This window comes from Sphaeramia orbicularis, chromosome 16 (assembly GCF_902148855.1).
Source record: "Sphaeramia orbicularis chromosome 16, fSphaOr1.1, whole genome shotgun sequence".
Taxonomy (NCBI): domain Eukaryota; kingdom Metazoa; phylum Chordata; class Actinopteri; order Kurtiformes; family Apogonidae; genus Sphaeramia; species Sphaeramia orbicularis.
In genome coordinates, this window is record NC_043972.1 from 35,981,994 (window position 1) to 35,997,063 (window position 15,070).

Here is a 15,070-nt window from a genome sequence, read left to right on the forward strand (position 1 = left end):
TATTACTCATTTATCTCCCTCTACACACCTATCAGGTACAGTGAGTCAACCTGTAATTGCACCTCTGCTATGCCCTTCTTTGAACCACATTGCACAACATATTTCAATCTCAAGGCAACATGCATTAGATGTGAGGGAAAGTGTTGCATATAAATAGAATCAGGTTTGTACCAGTGTCATCAAACCAAAACAACAAAAAAGGGCTCAAAGTCACATGTAAACATATTGCGCAACCTTGTCCTTTTTTCAGCTGCTTCTGATACAAACCATATAAATACAGTATATATACACTATTTGGACCAAAAATGAATAGGACTTTCCATCCCTGTTGATTTGAAAATATTATCATGATAAAAATGTTCACAACACTTGTAAAAATGACAAGTGTCAAATCAATGTTTCCTCAAAGTTTAAAGGATGAGTTTTCTTCATAAGTGAGAGGTAACTTGTGGTTTGTTTATGGTGAGAATGTGACAAATATTTCAGAAATCTAGAGGTAAAACATTTAAAGCAATTACAATGATAAAAATAAAAGAAATAAATGTTGAGTAAAATCAAGTATAAACCAACCAACCTAAAAATGTAAACAAAATTAACCCTGAGGCTCAAATAAAAATGTTTATTGCAATATGTATCATAAGCCTCCTGTTAGTAATGAAACAGCTGATTTCAATGTGTCCATAAAGTTATGGTCAAGTGCCTGTATCTGCTTGTATTCCCGAGGACGTTAACAAAATGTCCAAGCAAGTGAAACTAGACTTCTGTCACCCATCATATTTTTCCTGCTTTGCATTTTCAGTACAATTAAATCACTTTTATTGTAATTCCTAGTCTAAAAAAATACACAAATTCCTACATAAAAAGTGTTATTTTGTTGTAATATCAAATGTTTGCACATGAATAATACACTGTATGATGCACTTTGCACTTTCACACAAAAAAAGTACTATCTTTGCACTTTACAGTAAATACAATATTACACATATATAAACTCTGCCAATGAATTTCTTAAAGTTAAGGAGAGAAGTATTTTGGGCTTTGTTGCACAGCTACTAATGGTGTTGCTATACTGGTTTAGACCGTGTTTTTTTTGTAAGTGGGAGAATGAGTGAATGTGCTTAAAAGGGATCAAGTTGGGTGGGGTGCACAAGATTGTATTACACAATGCCAAATCAGCCCTGAGGGGGTCTGACATGGTTTTGTCTGTCTTCCTTCTATCTTCCCCTTCCTGCACCCTCTATTCTTCACTTTTCCACCCTGAGAAAAAAGGCCATCCTCTCAAATAATGTGTTTAGTGTCTGAGTGACAATAGTCTCTTTGCCATAATGTGTGTGTGTGTTTGTGTGTGTGTGTGTATGTGGGAAACAGAGGTAATCACTGAGGACAGTGTGAGGGAGTTCCCACAGTTTCGCCTCCAGCCAAATTCAGTCATCACCAACTCCACCTGTGTGTTTGAGCTTCACCACCTCACAAATTCTATCGAAGTACAGACAGCACAGTAAGTACACAGAAAAGTTAGGAGAATAGCAGAGAATGTAAACAGTCAAATCAAACATCTGTAGACAGCACATTTCAAATGTTATGTTTATTGTTTGTTTTTTCAGAATGGCTGTAGCAGGATGTCAGGAAGATGAAGTCGTATTGTATGATGTGAAAAAAGTGACATGGAGGAGCCCAAGCAGAACAAATTGCAGGGCAATGAAATTCACAAAATAAAAGTTTGAGGTGTCCTTCATTTCCTTTCCTTCTCAACTCTCCATCTACAAATGATCAAGTTAAAAAAATGAGGAATTTCTTAGAAAAGATCCTGTTTTTTTGATCTCGTTCCCTGACATCAGTGTAGACGGTTGAAAGATGAAAAGGAAAGTGCATGAACTGATCAATGCATGTGGTCCTATCTGAGTCTAACAGTTGATAAAACCACCTCTGGCTCCCGAGATTCACCCGGTAAGCTGAGATATTGTGACATTAGTCGCCTTGAAGAATGTAATGCTGTGGTCAGGTTACAGAGAACTGGGGCTGTCCTCTGTTAAGGCGTGAGTCCACAACAATAGACAAAGCAACATTGGCATTACACAACATGGAAACACACCTGCACAGGGTACATATGGGGGGAAAATGAAGGTGTGAGATGTCATATCTTTGTAAGCGAAGTCTGATGCAAAGATCAGATTATTCGACAAACTCACAGTGTAACATATGCTATCATTCAAAGATACTGCTATTATATATTCATCAGTAGTCTTATTATTGATTAGCAGTGCATTGGTATTTGGCATTATGTAAACATCTTAAACATTTTACTACTAAATTCTTCATGCACTAAAGCTTCCAATACAATCACTGTACTGTATCAAATGTATATAAACAAATAAAATGCATTCCATTAACAGATTAAGAAACAAATCTATCGACACAGACATGCATAATGCTCATTCTCATCTCTCTCACATTCACACACAGTCTCACTTTGGTTCACTGAAAAGCTTGAGAAAACAGATTTAGCTCTGTTGCTACCAGATCATTCTTCTCTACTTTTACAGCAAATATATCATAATGATTATAACATCATAACATGTTAAAAAAAAATCTCTATAAAGCTTTTAAAATACACACTGTGCAATATGAGACAAAACTGCTATTTTGGCTAAGGCCACATTGATTTGGTATAAAATACATTAATTTCTGTTTTAAAGATATAAATAACATCTAAAAAGACTATTTTTAAAAATCTAAAAATACATAAATAGTCTTTGACATACACAGAATTGTCACATGACCTTTGTATGTGTGTTTGTGTGTTTGCGTCCCTACAGCAGGGTCAGATCCAGGTACTGCCCTGCAGGTTTGGTCACAAGAGCAGGAAGGGACATGAGAGGAGCGTCGCCTCCACTGGACTGACCAACCAGACTGCCGCTCAGGAGGGAAACCGACTCTGCGGGACTCTGGGGGGGGGACACACGAGTGTTAATCCACTGTAAAAACAACAAAAAACGACGAGCCCTGACACCAGCACCAGATGTTTCCCGTCACCTTCTCGGCCACCTGAGGTCTACACCTGTTACTGTGCATCTATTGCCCTGTTAAACTACAACACCACCAATTACACAATTAGCCTCATTGGTTATTGCCGTAGCCCCTAAAATACTTCTTAGGGAGACAGAAACCTTGTAGGCAGGTAAAACAGAGCAGCAGCGTATGATATTCCTACAACTCATCAGAAAAAAGCACCCACTGAAAAGATTCCAAACAAAGTCTAAGAATTGACTAATTCATTTCCACAAACCACTTAAAGTGATAGTTTGGATTTTTCTAACTGGGGCTGCATAAGCTTCTAATCCATAGTGTATTATCTGCAGTAGATCACAGCACCATGTAGGTCACCATGGGACATTTTGGTCAACACAGGAGTGCAGAAGCAAAGCAGGGGTCTGAGTTAGAGCTGCCGGAAGAAAAGCACACTGGAAATATTCTCAGTATAGTGTTTACATCAATGGATGTTGATTTTTTTTTCTGGTCCGTCTATAACAGTATGTCGCTTTCCTTCTGGTACTCCTGTGTGCTTCTCCGAAATATGACTGCTGACTGTGATGTACAGCAGGCAATAATACACTGTGGAAAAGTACCTCATACAACACACCTAAAAAAATACAAACTTTCATTTTAACCTGATAAGAAATGTAGCGATTGTCAATGGAGTGTACAGTTAGTGGAAAATTGCCCCTTTAAACTGAACACTACTCTTATGTTAAACCCTCTTAACCATAATGACCAAAACCCGTCCAGACCCAATCAGTGCTATGAACACCATCTAAACCCCTTGCTGAGCCCCTCAGCCAATCCTTACCTGCCACCTGCCTCAGACACCTTAAATACACACCCATTCTTTGGGCTGCGTAAGCAGTGTCCTGGACGGGTCGTGAGCGTGCACAGGCCCGTGTGCGTGCATGAGAGCATCCTCAGGGGTGTACTGTGGTGTAAGGAATGGGAAGGAAGGACAGAGACAGGGGACTGAGAGACAGACAACCATGGACGCTAACCTGAAGACCACATGGACCAGAGAACTCCAGTATAATCATGGGAGAAAAACACATTCAGTGCCAGTATCACTCTTAATTTTGCATGAATGTGTAATGAATCTACCAATTTTTGTTATTATTATTATTATTATTATTATTATTATTATTATTATTATTATATCCCTGGGATTCTTCACTTGCAGTCCAAGTGCACTTTTTTTCTTTGCATAAGATCTGAGCTCCTCCAGTTCAAGTTGAAGCAAGCAGTAGTGCATGTGTGACAGAACAGGGAGCGTAGACAGGATAAACTAGTTTGATAGCCTCTGGGCAAACACAGTGGATGCCTGACAGTATCCACACCCACAAAAGGAGGAGATTTGAATACAAAACTTAGATCCTGAAAAGAGGTATGTGAACTTCAGTCGCACAGAATTTTCCATGTATAGAAACGGCATAAATACAGTTACTAATTTATACATATGTTAACGTTATAGAGATCTTTCTCTTACTTGATATCCCTGCATTGCATTAATGATGTCTTTGACTCCATTGCTGGTGTAGGTCAGACCTGGCATGCGTACCAAACCCCCTGGGGAGGTGAGGGACGAGGGGGAGGGGAAGAAGCCTATGGTAGTAGGTGAGCCAGGTGGACTGGAGGAAGAAAGTACAGAGGGAAAAGGGAAAAAATAGGCTGTTAATATGAGACGTACCTAAAACAACAACAACCAAATAACATGAAAACTGCATTTTTCCCAGCAAACAAGGAAGATATGAATCAGAGAGAGATAAACTTTGGGCGTCATCCATAAGTGACCTGCTTTCTCAATGACAGAGGGCTGACCAGGGAGTAACAGAGGTCACTGATGTTTACCCAGGTTCTCTGATACCAACTGTGAATCAGTTATTAACTACCCTTGTCCCAGCCGTTCTCCTTGCAGAGATGCATTTTAGGTAAAGACAAAATATTAGCAGAATTACTGAGAAGTTTCTGACTTTACATTGTTTTATAGCAAAAGTTTGGAGATATGTCACAAAATATCAAGACAGTGGTAAAAATGTTTTAAAGGATTAACAAAAATAATTATTATAAAATGAGTTACACAACTTTGTTTGATGCATTGACTGACTCAGGTTCTGCAACTTTCCCTAATAATACATGCTTGCAAACACGTCATGGCAAAGCAATTCAAAGACTCAGCAAACAATACTATTTTTCTTTCACTTTACACAGCAGAAAATAGTCCATTAGTAAATACTATCTGACAGGCTGGATTTACAGAAACACATTATATTAATTATTCATTACTGTGAACAGTGTACTTGCAAACCCTTACAAATATGACAGTTTCATATGTTACTTGTGTGTGGATTGGTCAATGAACACTGACAAAGACAAGATGATGATATCAATAATTATAACAAACCAGTAGTTGTGGAGAACAATTAAGTATGACACAGTACTCAGTAAGAGAATAGGAGGTGACAGTTAATAAGTGTACTGAATTACTACATAGCCTTAATATTAACAATTAAAATAAACATAATTGTAAAACCAAAAGTACACTAAAATACACTGTTGCCCAAAAAGTTGGAATCATTTTGTTTTCATTTCGTTTACATTCCTCTTTTTATTCCTATTTATACACATCATTAATTACCTTTGACCAGGTACAATGATTATATACTGAGTCTCAGTTACACTTTATCCATCAAGAATAAATAAAATTGTCACAATCCTATTTCATGAGAAGAGGTAAAAATATTTAAATCCAACTTCATCTGCAACAAGGTAGTAATAAGTATAAACTTGTATCATGGTATTATCACTGGTAATCCATCAGTGTTTAAATTTTAGTGTGATTGGGCCTTTATATACACTGTACATGTGTGGCTTATTCTACTGTGAGGAGTATATTAAATTTAAAAAACATTTAATGATACTATGTATGAAGAAATCACAATACATGAAACAGTTGCAAAATGTAAACACTTCATATTGTGCAAACCATGAAACCATAACCTTCAGGCTGTAGAAAACCTGCCCATGACACAGACTTCAGCTAATCACAGGTGTTTTCACACAGGTGGGGGGATAAATATGATTGACAGCTGTAATTACTAATCGCTGTTTTTCTCAGATGGGATTCTGTGGCTCTACTTCGTAGCTTAACAAGAAACCTTTGTTTCATGGTTCACATCACATTCATTTACATTCATATTTAGTGTTGTGATTTGGACAGAGAGGAGAAAGCTACACAATGACGGTCTGTATTTTCAAATTCTGGCTTTTTTCCTATATTTTTTGGCTTCTGCATGTTTATTTAACATTAATTACATTAGTCATCAGTGCAATTATAAACAGAGTCAAAATGAGGATGATATGACAGATGTAACATCAGTGTGTGTCATCTGTAACTAACACTATCACTTGTACCTGGGATAATAGGCTGAGTAGTTCATGTTCATGTTCATGTACAACTGTGAAGATACAGGGTAGTATGCGTGTCCTGGTGGGAGGGGGCGGGGGGGCAGCAGCATCTGACCAATGGGGGGGTAGAGGGCAGCAGCAGCCTCTGTGGCCAGCACAGGTGGAGCGGGGTAGGCAGAATAGGAAGGTGGTGATAAACCTGGACATGAGAGAACAGACAGACGCAAAATCCTCAAAACAGACGACCATGAAGTCTTGATATTGATGTCTGGTTGTTATTCATTTCAAAGAAAGGCGATCATGCAAACATGCAATCAGTGACAACTGATCATTACTTATGTATGCCTGTTACGTGATTCCAAGTAAAAGGGTGAGAGATTATTTGTGCTAAAATAAGCTGTACCAGATTTCGTGGTGTACAGAGATAAAACACATCCATTAACTTTTATTTTGATTGGCCAACAGTTCAAAACAGTTTGCTGTTATAAGGTGTTTTAAAGAACAGTAGCATTTAGTTTAGTTAGTTAAGTATGCAGATATCCAAGTACCCACGATATTTCTATAAATAACTGTGCATTTATTTCTCCACAGCAATTAACTGAACAACATTCTTTCATTTTTCAAACAACTTATTTTATGGTTGAGGACTAGAGACATGAAGAGCAAAGCACATTTCTACGCAGCGGTACAGAACTCTGCCCACCTTTTCCACAGCTCCTCTGATTGGATAAGCTCAGGGGCCAATCTACTGAGGATGAATCCCACAAACCACCACTACCAATCTGATAAGACTGGAGAGATGTAAGCCATTTTGTCATTTTGTAAGCTAATTAGGACTCTAGCTGAGTTGCTTACACTTTTCCAACTCCTTCAGATTTTTTGGAATTATTTAAGTAGTGGTTAGAAAGTAAAATTTAGAATAAGTACCAAACATGCCGCTGAAAAAGATGAACTACAGATTTTGATCAGAATGTGTGCAGAATATCCAGTTGACAGACATGCAGACTGGTAAATGATTCACACTAAAGTACTGAGACGTTAAACTAACACACAAACCAACACACATACATACAGTACTAAATTTGCCTGGTTAGACCAGATGTCCCAGTTGTCCCACAGTTCTAGATTGAAGAAAACCCAGCAACCCTGCCCCCTGGCAGGAACCCACCTACCCTGCAGTCCCGAAGCACCCCCAGCTCCCAGCAGCACTTACGTCTGGACTTACATGGCGGCGGGCTGAGCCCTGTCCCACTCCTGCTCCGGGTGAGTGTGTGTGTATATGTGTGTGAGAGTGAGCCTCCCATCAGCACCAGGCCCATCTCCTCGGCACTGCAGGGAAAAACTTCCACATAGCGACTGTTTGTCCCGCGTTGGCTGGACATCACATGTTTGTGGAGCCGTTGTGAAGCCAGAAGTGCTCGCTCTGCTGAGGTCATCTGGATAAAACAGTCACCTGACGGACGGCCCTGCAAGTAGAGACAGTCAGATACTACTCTAACGTCTAAAACTCAGAAGAGAAAACATGTGGTTCAAGCATGTACCTGCTGGTTGAGTACCATGTGCACACCATGTGGTCTGATATCATGTGTAAACTCGCCCAGGAAGGTGAGGATGTCTTCTATGCTCGCTGTGTACGGCAGCCCCCTCAGTCTGAGGCAGTCTCTCACACTGCCAGGAGGGGGCAGGAGAGATACTGTGGGTAACACTGACACTAGGGGGGCAGGAGCTACAGGGATCAAAGGGGCTGACGAGTACCGGTTCAACACCTAAGACACATACACAGTTACAAATTAGATGCACAACCTTCAGCAACAACTGTCAGCTTGGTATAATTGGTTTTAAAATATATCCACAGAGTCTATCGTTTCTTCTCTTACACAAATAGGTTTTAGGAAAAAAAAAAACTACTTAAAGGTTACACTCGAGTAGCAACATACAGAATATACTAAGTCTAACAAAGACAAGCCCACTTTGTGTTTAAATGCGTGTTGCAATGTCAGACAGGAGCTGGCTTTTTGCCAACCGGACACCAGTGTGTTTGCTTTTCTGGAGAGGACCAATTACACTCTTTAGTGTGTCATACATAAACCCATAAAGAAAGGCCTCTGCACAGACACGCAAGTGGGCTATAGACTTATCAGTCTGCAAAGATAAGAAAATTAAGCTGCATGTGTTCAACTCAGGAGGGTTATAGAAGCAGTTGATGACAAGGAAAAGAGAGGGATGGTAATGTTTTACACTGTGCATGAACAGAAACACACACACAATCCATTTCACTACACAGGTCTCCACCCTTAAGCTCTACACCATTAACTCCTTCAAAAGAAAAGAAACACACCCAAAGATTGTCACCATCTGCTCTATGCACACACAAACAAACAGGTACCTCCTGGAGGTGTTTTAATACCACTTAAAAACACAGCACTAATAAGATTCAGAACTTAAACCCAAAATGAGGACAAATACTGTATATAGGGCATTAGACAAGGCTAAAATAAGTAGTACATACTGCACTAAAAAGGAAACACACCCTTATGCACACAGACACCCTGCTGTACCTGTTGGACTTCTGCTGCTGTACTTTTGAACAACTCAATATATCTTCTCCCCAGGATTTCCTTGTGTTTCCTCAGAGCGCACTGGGCGTGTTCCTCACAGGCAAATAAAACAAAAGCATCGCCAGTGGGACGCCCATCTGGGTAGCGAACAAATAGGATGCCATCTTTTCCCCCGCTGACCGGACATGTCTCTTTAAGCCCCTCCCCCGGCGAGAAGAAGGCGAGCACCTGCTCATGTGTGGCAGTAAAAGGAAGACCTCGCATCCTCACTATGATCTGGTCCTCACGGGACAGGAACATCGCTACCTCGTTGGACGTACCTGGCACACACACAAGAATAGACACACCTTATTAACCATGACTAAATAAACCAGAATGATTCCAATGCAGATATTACAGCTAGAGGATGAGCAGCACTGAAAAGGTTTTAAGTGCTTTCTCTGCAGTCATTTGCCCTCTGTGTTTTAAACATGCTCAGAATAAAGTCAAACTAGTTTCCCTTTGTCATTTTTTCTTGGTTGTTTTTATAACCTGATGACACCCTTTTGCCACCCTGGACAAAACTGCTACTAATAAATCTTTGTATTGTGGTTGAAACATGGATGAAAACTGTGGCTTCTGCTGTTGACTGTAAAGATAATCACAGAATGGATATGTGCGCAATGTGTACTTTCATTTCAGTCCAATAAACTTAATTAAACTCCAATGAAAAGATTAACAGTAGGAAAAAATTCATTGTGTGAGTAGTTTTTAACCCTCGGCCAACTTCTGGCCGAAAGTGTATTGTAATCGTTTTGTCGTCTGTCCGTCTGTCCATTCAACGACATAATCACATTATATGAAGAATGCATTGAGATATCTGCACCAAATTTATACTGTTGATGCATCTTGGCATGGAGCAGAAGCCTTTTGATAAGAGGTGACCTTGGCCTACTTTTTCAAGGTCAAATGGCCTTGCGTAGTTATAATATCTGAGTACTTTCAAATGTATGTAATCTAACTCTAAATGTATGTAATCTAAATTATAGGGCAGTAACTTTCAACAGAATCTTACGCTATATTTGGACGAGGGGTATTAAAAGTACACAGCACGTTACGTTTATTGATGTATTCAGTTATCATTCATGACTTCATCAGGTCTTTGCATCTCATCTGCCTAAAATCCCAAAATCAACCATGAATTCCACATTACTGTATTATTTTACTGCTTTCTTGGTCATTTGCATTATACATAGTTCATTTTTCTCACCTCCAGCTATCTTCAAGAAATCCTCTCCTGTTGCCTTGTAAACCTGCCATCAGAGGGGAACAAGACATCTAATTAAGAATTATGAGACATCTGAGAGGTGTACCAGGGCAAAGGTTATTAGATTTAAGTCCAGGTTGTGCAGTTAAATTATATCTAATTTGTAATGACATGCTGAGTTTAGACAGGTTACCTCTATGTATCTGTTGCCCATATGGTGTTTGTGTCTCTGCAGCGCTAGGTCTCTGTGTTCTTCACTGACAAAACGAACGAGAGCTTCTCCGTTCCTTCTCCCCTGGGCATTAAGACACAACGCAGCCCCTCCTCTATACAACACAACATAAAGACTATTAGTATACACCTTATGTTAACACCAGGCTTCAAAGCACCATGTGTATATACAATGCAAGCAAATGAAAAGCAATTATAAAAAACCAAGAAAAAACTCCCTGACAAACATAAGCAGTCTATGAAATACCAGCAACATACTTGGCGATGTTAAGTCCTCTGAAAAATCGAGCAATGTCCTGGTCAGATGACTGCCATGGCAACCCTCTGGCTCTGATCACTGTATTATCACACACTTTCTCCATCTTACTGCTACATACAAACACATACAGAAAGTAGCTCAGCAGGAATACACTCTGTGGATTGCTTTCATATCTTGCAAACAAAGGGAATATTTGTCTTGGGCAAACTTTACTTACCAAGTGCCAGTCTCAAACTTCTCACTAACTTTCTCGGGGTTAGAAAATGTGTGACCTGTGATGGGAAAAGATGAATTACACAATTGGATGAGTGCCTTTTAAAATCACCAAAATAACACAAAGCTAGAAAGATGAAGAGCTATCTTGGGAGCCACATACAATCTGGACATACTTTTAAAATTTATCAACAAACAGATAAAAATGATGTCATGTGACTTTTCTTACAATGCACAGTTGTCTACTTTCACCCATAGACAAGTAAAAATTATATTATTACAAACTATAATTATTCATATTTGGTGTGATATAATTGAGCATACTCACTAAATGGCTCAGAAAGCAAGGCAAGAACAATATTGGCCATAATCTGGACTTGCTGCACTGCAATTTCTGGGGGCATTATGGCTGCAGGATCCAGTGTAGCTGAGGGATCCCACATGGCAGGCACGTCGACAGGTATACTAAGAGCTGTGGAGGAGGCAGTCAAGGAAAACAAACAAGAAGCAGCCCAAGGGAAAGACCCTGACAGACTTAAACATGCATGTTATATTTTCATGCCTGTATGGGAGTTGGAAGAAATGTATTGGGGGCACATCAAAGATATAGAAAACAGTATTAATGTTCCTGTTTTAGTGGGTGTGTGGGGTTATCCTGTTGGCTAAACACACACTCTTTCACAGAGCGCTTAGTAAGGTGCTGCCATTGTTTCCCTATTTGCATTTCAAAACCTCTAGTCCTGCAGCCAACACCCGTGGCTTATAAACTTTTGATAAATGAGTCCCCACAGTACCATTTTACACAAAGAGGTAAATTATTTAAATGGCCCAGACTACCAGAGAATTTCACAGAAAGATATCTGCATACTATCATAAACAGGTGACATGTTGAAGGATACATTCTGCCATGATGTGGACATTCAAAGCCTTGAGGTCAGATGTAGGAAAGTGCTTCTTGAACTCTTTCCGGAGGTCAAAAAAAGAATAGAAACAGTCTGGCACCAGGATGTTCTGGAGGGAAAAGAAATTAAATAAAAGGATGTGAACATGTGTTACATCAACAGCTGTGGCATAGGGGATTCTGACAGCTGCCTTTTTATTGCTGTTTACTCAAGCCAGCAGTGTGTAGTGCTTTCTTTGTGGTTCTTGTCTTTGTAACACTGTGTGAAGACATGCGGGAGATTTTCATCAGCTACAATGTTTTAGGTGCACAGGTATGGTATGTGCATGGGTGTATGTCATAAGACAGGTTTGCTTGGCTGAATATCAATTTCCCCAGTAACATTTAATTCATCCAGGAGCACACAGCTGACACAACACATCCCTTTGTGACTACGAAGACTCCTGCAGCAGTGAACATCCGCCCTGACTGCGAGGCGTTCACCAACCCAGCTCACTCACCTTGCTCGCAGCCTCAGGGTGAATCACTTGACGGATGTGAAGCTGCCCGTCAGTACACAAACACACTGACGTGCCTGTGCCCGCGCTGTTCACCTCATTTGTCAGTTGTAGATGAAACTGCAGACAGGAATCAAACATTTAATAAGCAAATTAAAAACTGACAGCCTTTAAAAAAAAGCCTCAGATTCAGAAACTGACCCTTCGAGGAAAGGTATTCTGAATTACCGGTAACATAAGTATTTATTTATTATTACCAGATTTAAAGCTGCTTCAAGACTCGAAGCTGTAGAGACGCTATCTGCTCCAGATCCATTCTCTTCTTCAACGCTCTCCTCCACAACATCCTCCTCCCCTTTTTCCTCTGTCAAGTTTGAGAGGTCAGGCTTAATGAGAAGCTCATTCACCTTGCCCAACTGGTTCAGAGAAAAAAAAAAAACATGTCAGGCTTGAAATAGTAGCTCTCACAGAAACTCAACATGTGTGTGGTGTTATAATAAACTAAACAATATATACCTTAGAAATTAATTTACATTTATTTATGTAGTAGGAACCAATGCAGCTAACATACAATAGTTTCAATATATCAAATGAAAACTCTCAACCCTGTCATTAGTAAGAGTTTTACATTCAGTTCAATATACAGTCTTCTTAACCACAGTACACAACAATACCACTGATACAATTAAATAAAGACAGCAAAACACACAGCACAGTGAGCTTCAGCTTTGCCTTTCATTTTAGTCAGCCTTTGTTGAAAACTGTAATCAATTTGATAAAAGTTGGTAAAGATATCTAGAGTTGACAGTCCTCTTTGGAAAAAAAAAAACTGATTGGCCACATGTAGGCCTATGATATTATTTCTGGTATATTAAATATTTTCTATTCTACATTTTCTATTGAAATCAGAGACTAGTTTGAGAAAATTACAAGAGTGAAGCTCTCAGAAGTAAGTAGATTGCATCTTTCAGGCTAGAAGAAGGAGGAAGTTAACACATATTAATGACATTTGACATGTTGTACTATTAATGTGTAATGGATGCGTAATGTAGGTCTGGGGTTAAACCCAATATGTTATTGCTGATTTTACTTGTTTCAACCACTAATTATTATTTTTTGGTTCTAACTTCATTGTGTTTTAATAATTTAATATTTAATATCACATGTAGGTCATAATATTTCATGTCTATTTGTGTGTTTTAACTTTTTGAGAATAGGATGAAATAAGTTTTTCTCACATTAACCTGATGATAGGAACTACTGCTTGTTGTTGATAGGCTGTAAAATAGACATGTGTGTAGACACTGCCAGATAACAGAAATACTCTTCTTTTCTTTTATTATGTTTGGGTGTCTTGACTGTAAACATTTAGAGACCTTTAGCGACAGGTACTTGTCCAATTATAATATTCAACTTATTGAAGTTTTCCGAACAGAAAACACCTCGAGAACGTGTAACTCCAGAATTACAGGTGAGTTTATCTGCACTCACTCCTTTATTTGCATCAATATTTCCTGCTTTAGAAAATGATTATATGAAACACAGGGTTCAACTTTTACCTTCTTGTTTTTGACATCCACGAGCTGCCAAACCAAGTGCACGAGCTCCTTCTCGTCGGATCCTAACAGCTCTCCGCTCGCGCCAGATGTGGCGGCGAAAACCACCGCCAGGTAGTCTACCTGCGCCGTCATCTGAACACAAATACAACCAAAAACTACTCTAATGCTACTCCAAACTACAAATATTCACTACAGGGGCGCCGGAAAAGAAACACGCGGGGGCCGAGAGAGGTATTAACACCTTTACCGTGACACCTGAGCGGAAACGTGAGCGCAGTAAATCCCAGGTTTTTGTTCCGTGTAAAGTCTTAGGTGAAGCCTCCCGCAGTCACCATCGCGGAGTAATGGCTGAATGTTCCCCGTTTTTGTAGTGCATCTACCTGTGTGACCACGTGACTCTCTACCTGCCCCCTCCCTCCTTCAGGTGCTTTGGAAATTAGGACGTGGCATGGAGGATAGAAAAAATATGATGTTTTTATACAGTCTCATAATTTATGGAGCCCCACAGGTATCGAGGTGAAGTGGTCACCTGTCACCTGCAGGGTTGTAATTCTTAACCTTACTCTGCTTTACAACGAAGACATAAACTGGTGCTATTTTTCACACAGTTTGAATAAAGTCTTGGGTAATACTAACAGAAATTACATTGGGTGAAAGTGAAGATGATGCATTTTACACTTATATACGTTTAGTAGACTTTATATTTATTTTTAGTGCATTATAAAAGCACTAATCACTTTTAGTAGACTTTTTAAAGGGATGATATTTTATGCTTGTTTGCACTGATGGGACAGCATACAGTTTCGATACAGCATACATGCGATAATGACATTCAGTAATCAACTAAGTACATTTAACTCACACACACACACACACACACACACACACACACACACACACACACACACACACACACACACACACACACACACACACATATATGTATATAGGGAGGGGAAACATACAGATGTGTAAGTGTAAGCATGACCAGTTCTTCCTGAAACTCAGTCAAGCATCAAGTATTACTTTACTAATTAATACAAAAACAAACAGACAAATACAAATAATTTTAGAACATTTATTGCACCATGCTTGAGTAAATGCGCACATTTAATATCTACATATTTTAAAATGTTCGTTTTTGATACACTCTAAGTAT

General features: G+C 39.3%; 1 protein-coding gene across 6 annotated transcripts; it reads right to left on the bottom strand.

Annotated features, from left to right (window-relative positions):
* Positions 1-1,818: 1,818 nt before the first annotated feature.
* On the bottom strand, positions 1,819-14,246 carry esrp1 (epithelial splicing regulatory protein 1). 6 transcript variants are annotated; one of them, XM_030158240.1, is made up of 17 exons: positions 14,159-14,243; positions 13,912-14,043; positions 12,610-12,768; positions 12,356-12,472; positions 11,854-11,965; positions 11,283-11,426; positions 10,959-11,013; positions 10,741-10,851; positions 10,445-10,577; positions 10,255-10,297; positions 9,006-9,325; positions 7,989-8,213; positions 7,661-7,913; positions 6,454-6,646; positions 4,529-4,670; positions 3,881-3,970; positions 1,819-2,945 (listed from the first exon to the last, which is right to left on the bottom strand). In XM_030158240.1, the coding sequence occupies exons 2-17, from the start codon at positions 14,041-14,043 to the stop codon at positions 2,811-2,813; spliced, it is 2,364 nt and encodes a 787-aa protein (XP_030014100.1). In that variant the 5' UTR covers positions 14,159-14,243; the 3' UTR covers positions 1,819-2,810. The 6 variants fall into 6 exon arrangements, with proteins under 6 accessions (XP_030014100.1, XP_030014101.1, XP_030014102.1 ...); XM_030158241.1 differs by having other exon boundaries at positions 14,153-14,222; XM_030158242.1 differs by having other exon boundaries at positions 7,673-7,913; positions 13,912-14,246.
* Between the last annotated feature and the right edge of the window lie 824 nt (positions 14,247-15,070).

Bases quoted from the DNA above. Each gene is read 5' to 3' on its own strand.
- esrp1 (XM_030158240.1), bottom strand. From the start codon at position 14,043: ATGACGGCGCAGGTAGACTACCTGGCGGTGGTTTTCGCCGCCACATCT. The intron at 8,214-9,005 runs GTACAGCAGGGT...TATGTGTCTTAG, and splicing joins CAGCAGCAGAAGTCCAACAG to GTGTTGAACCGGTACTCGTC. The intron at 4,671-6,453 runs GTACAAGTGATA...TTCTTCCTCCAG, and splicing joins TACTCAGCCTATTATCCCAG to TCCACCTGGCTCACCTACTA.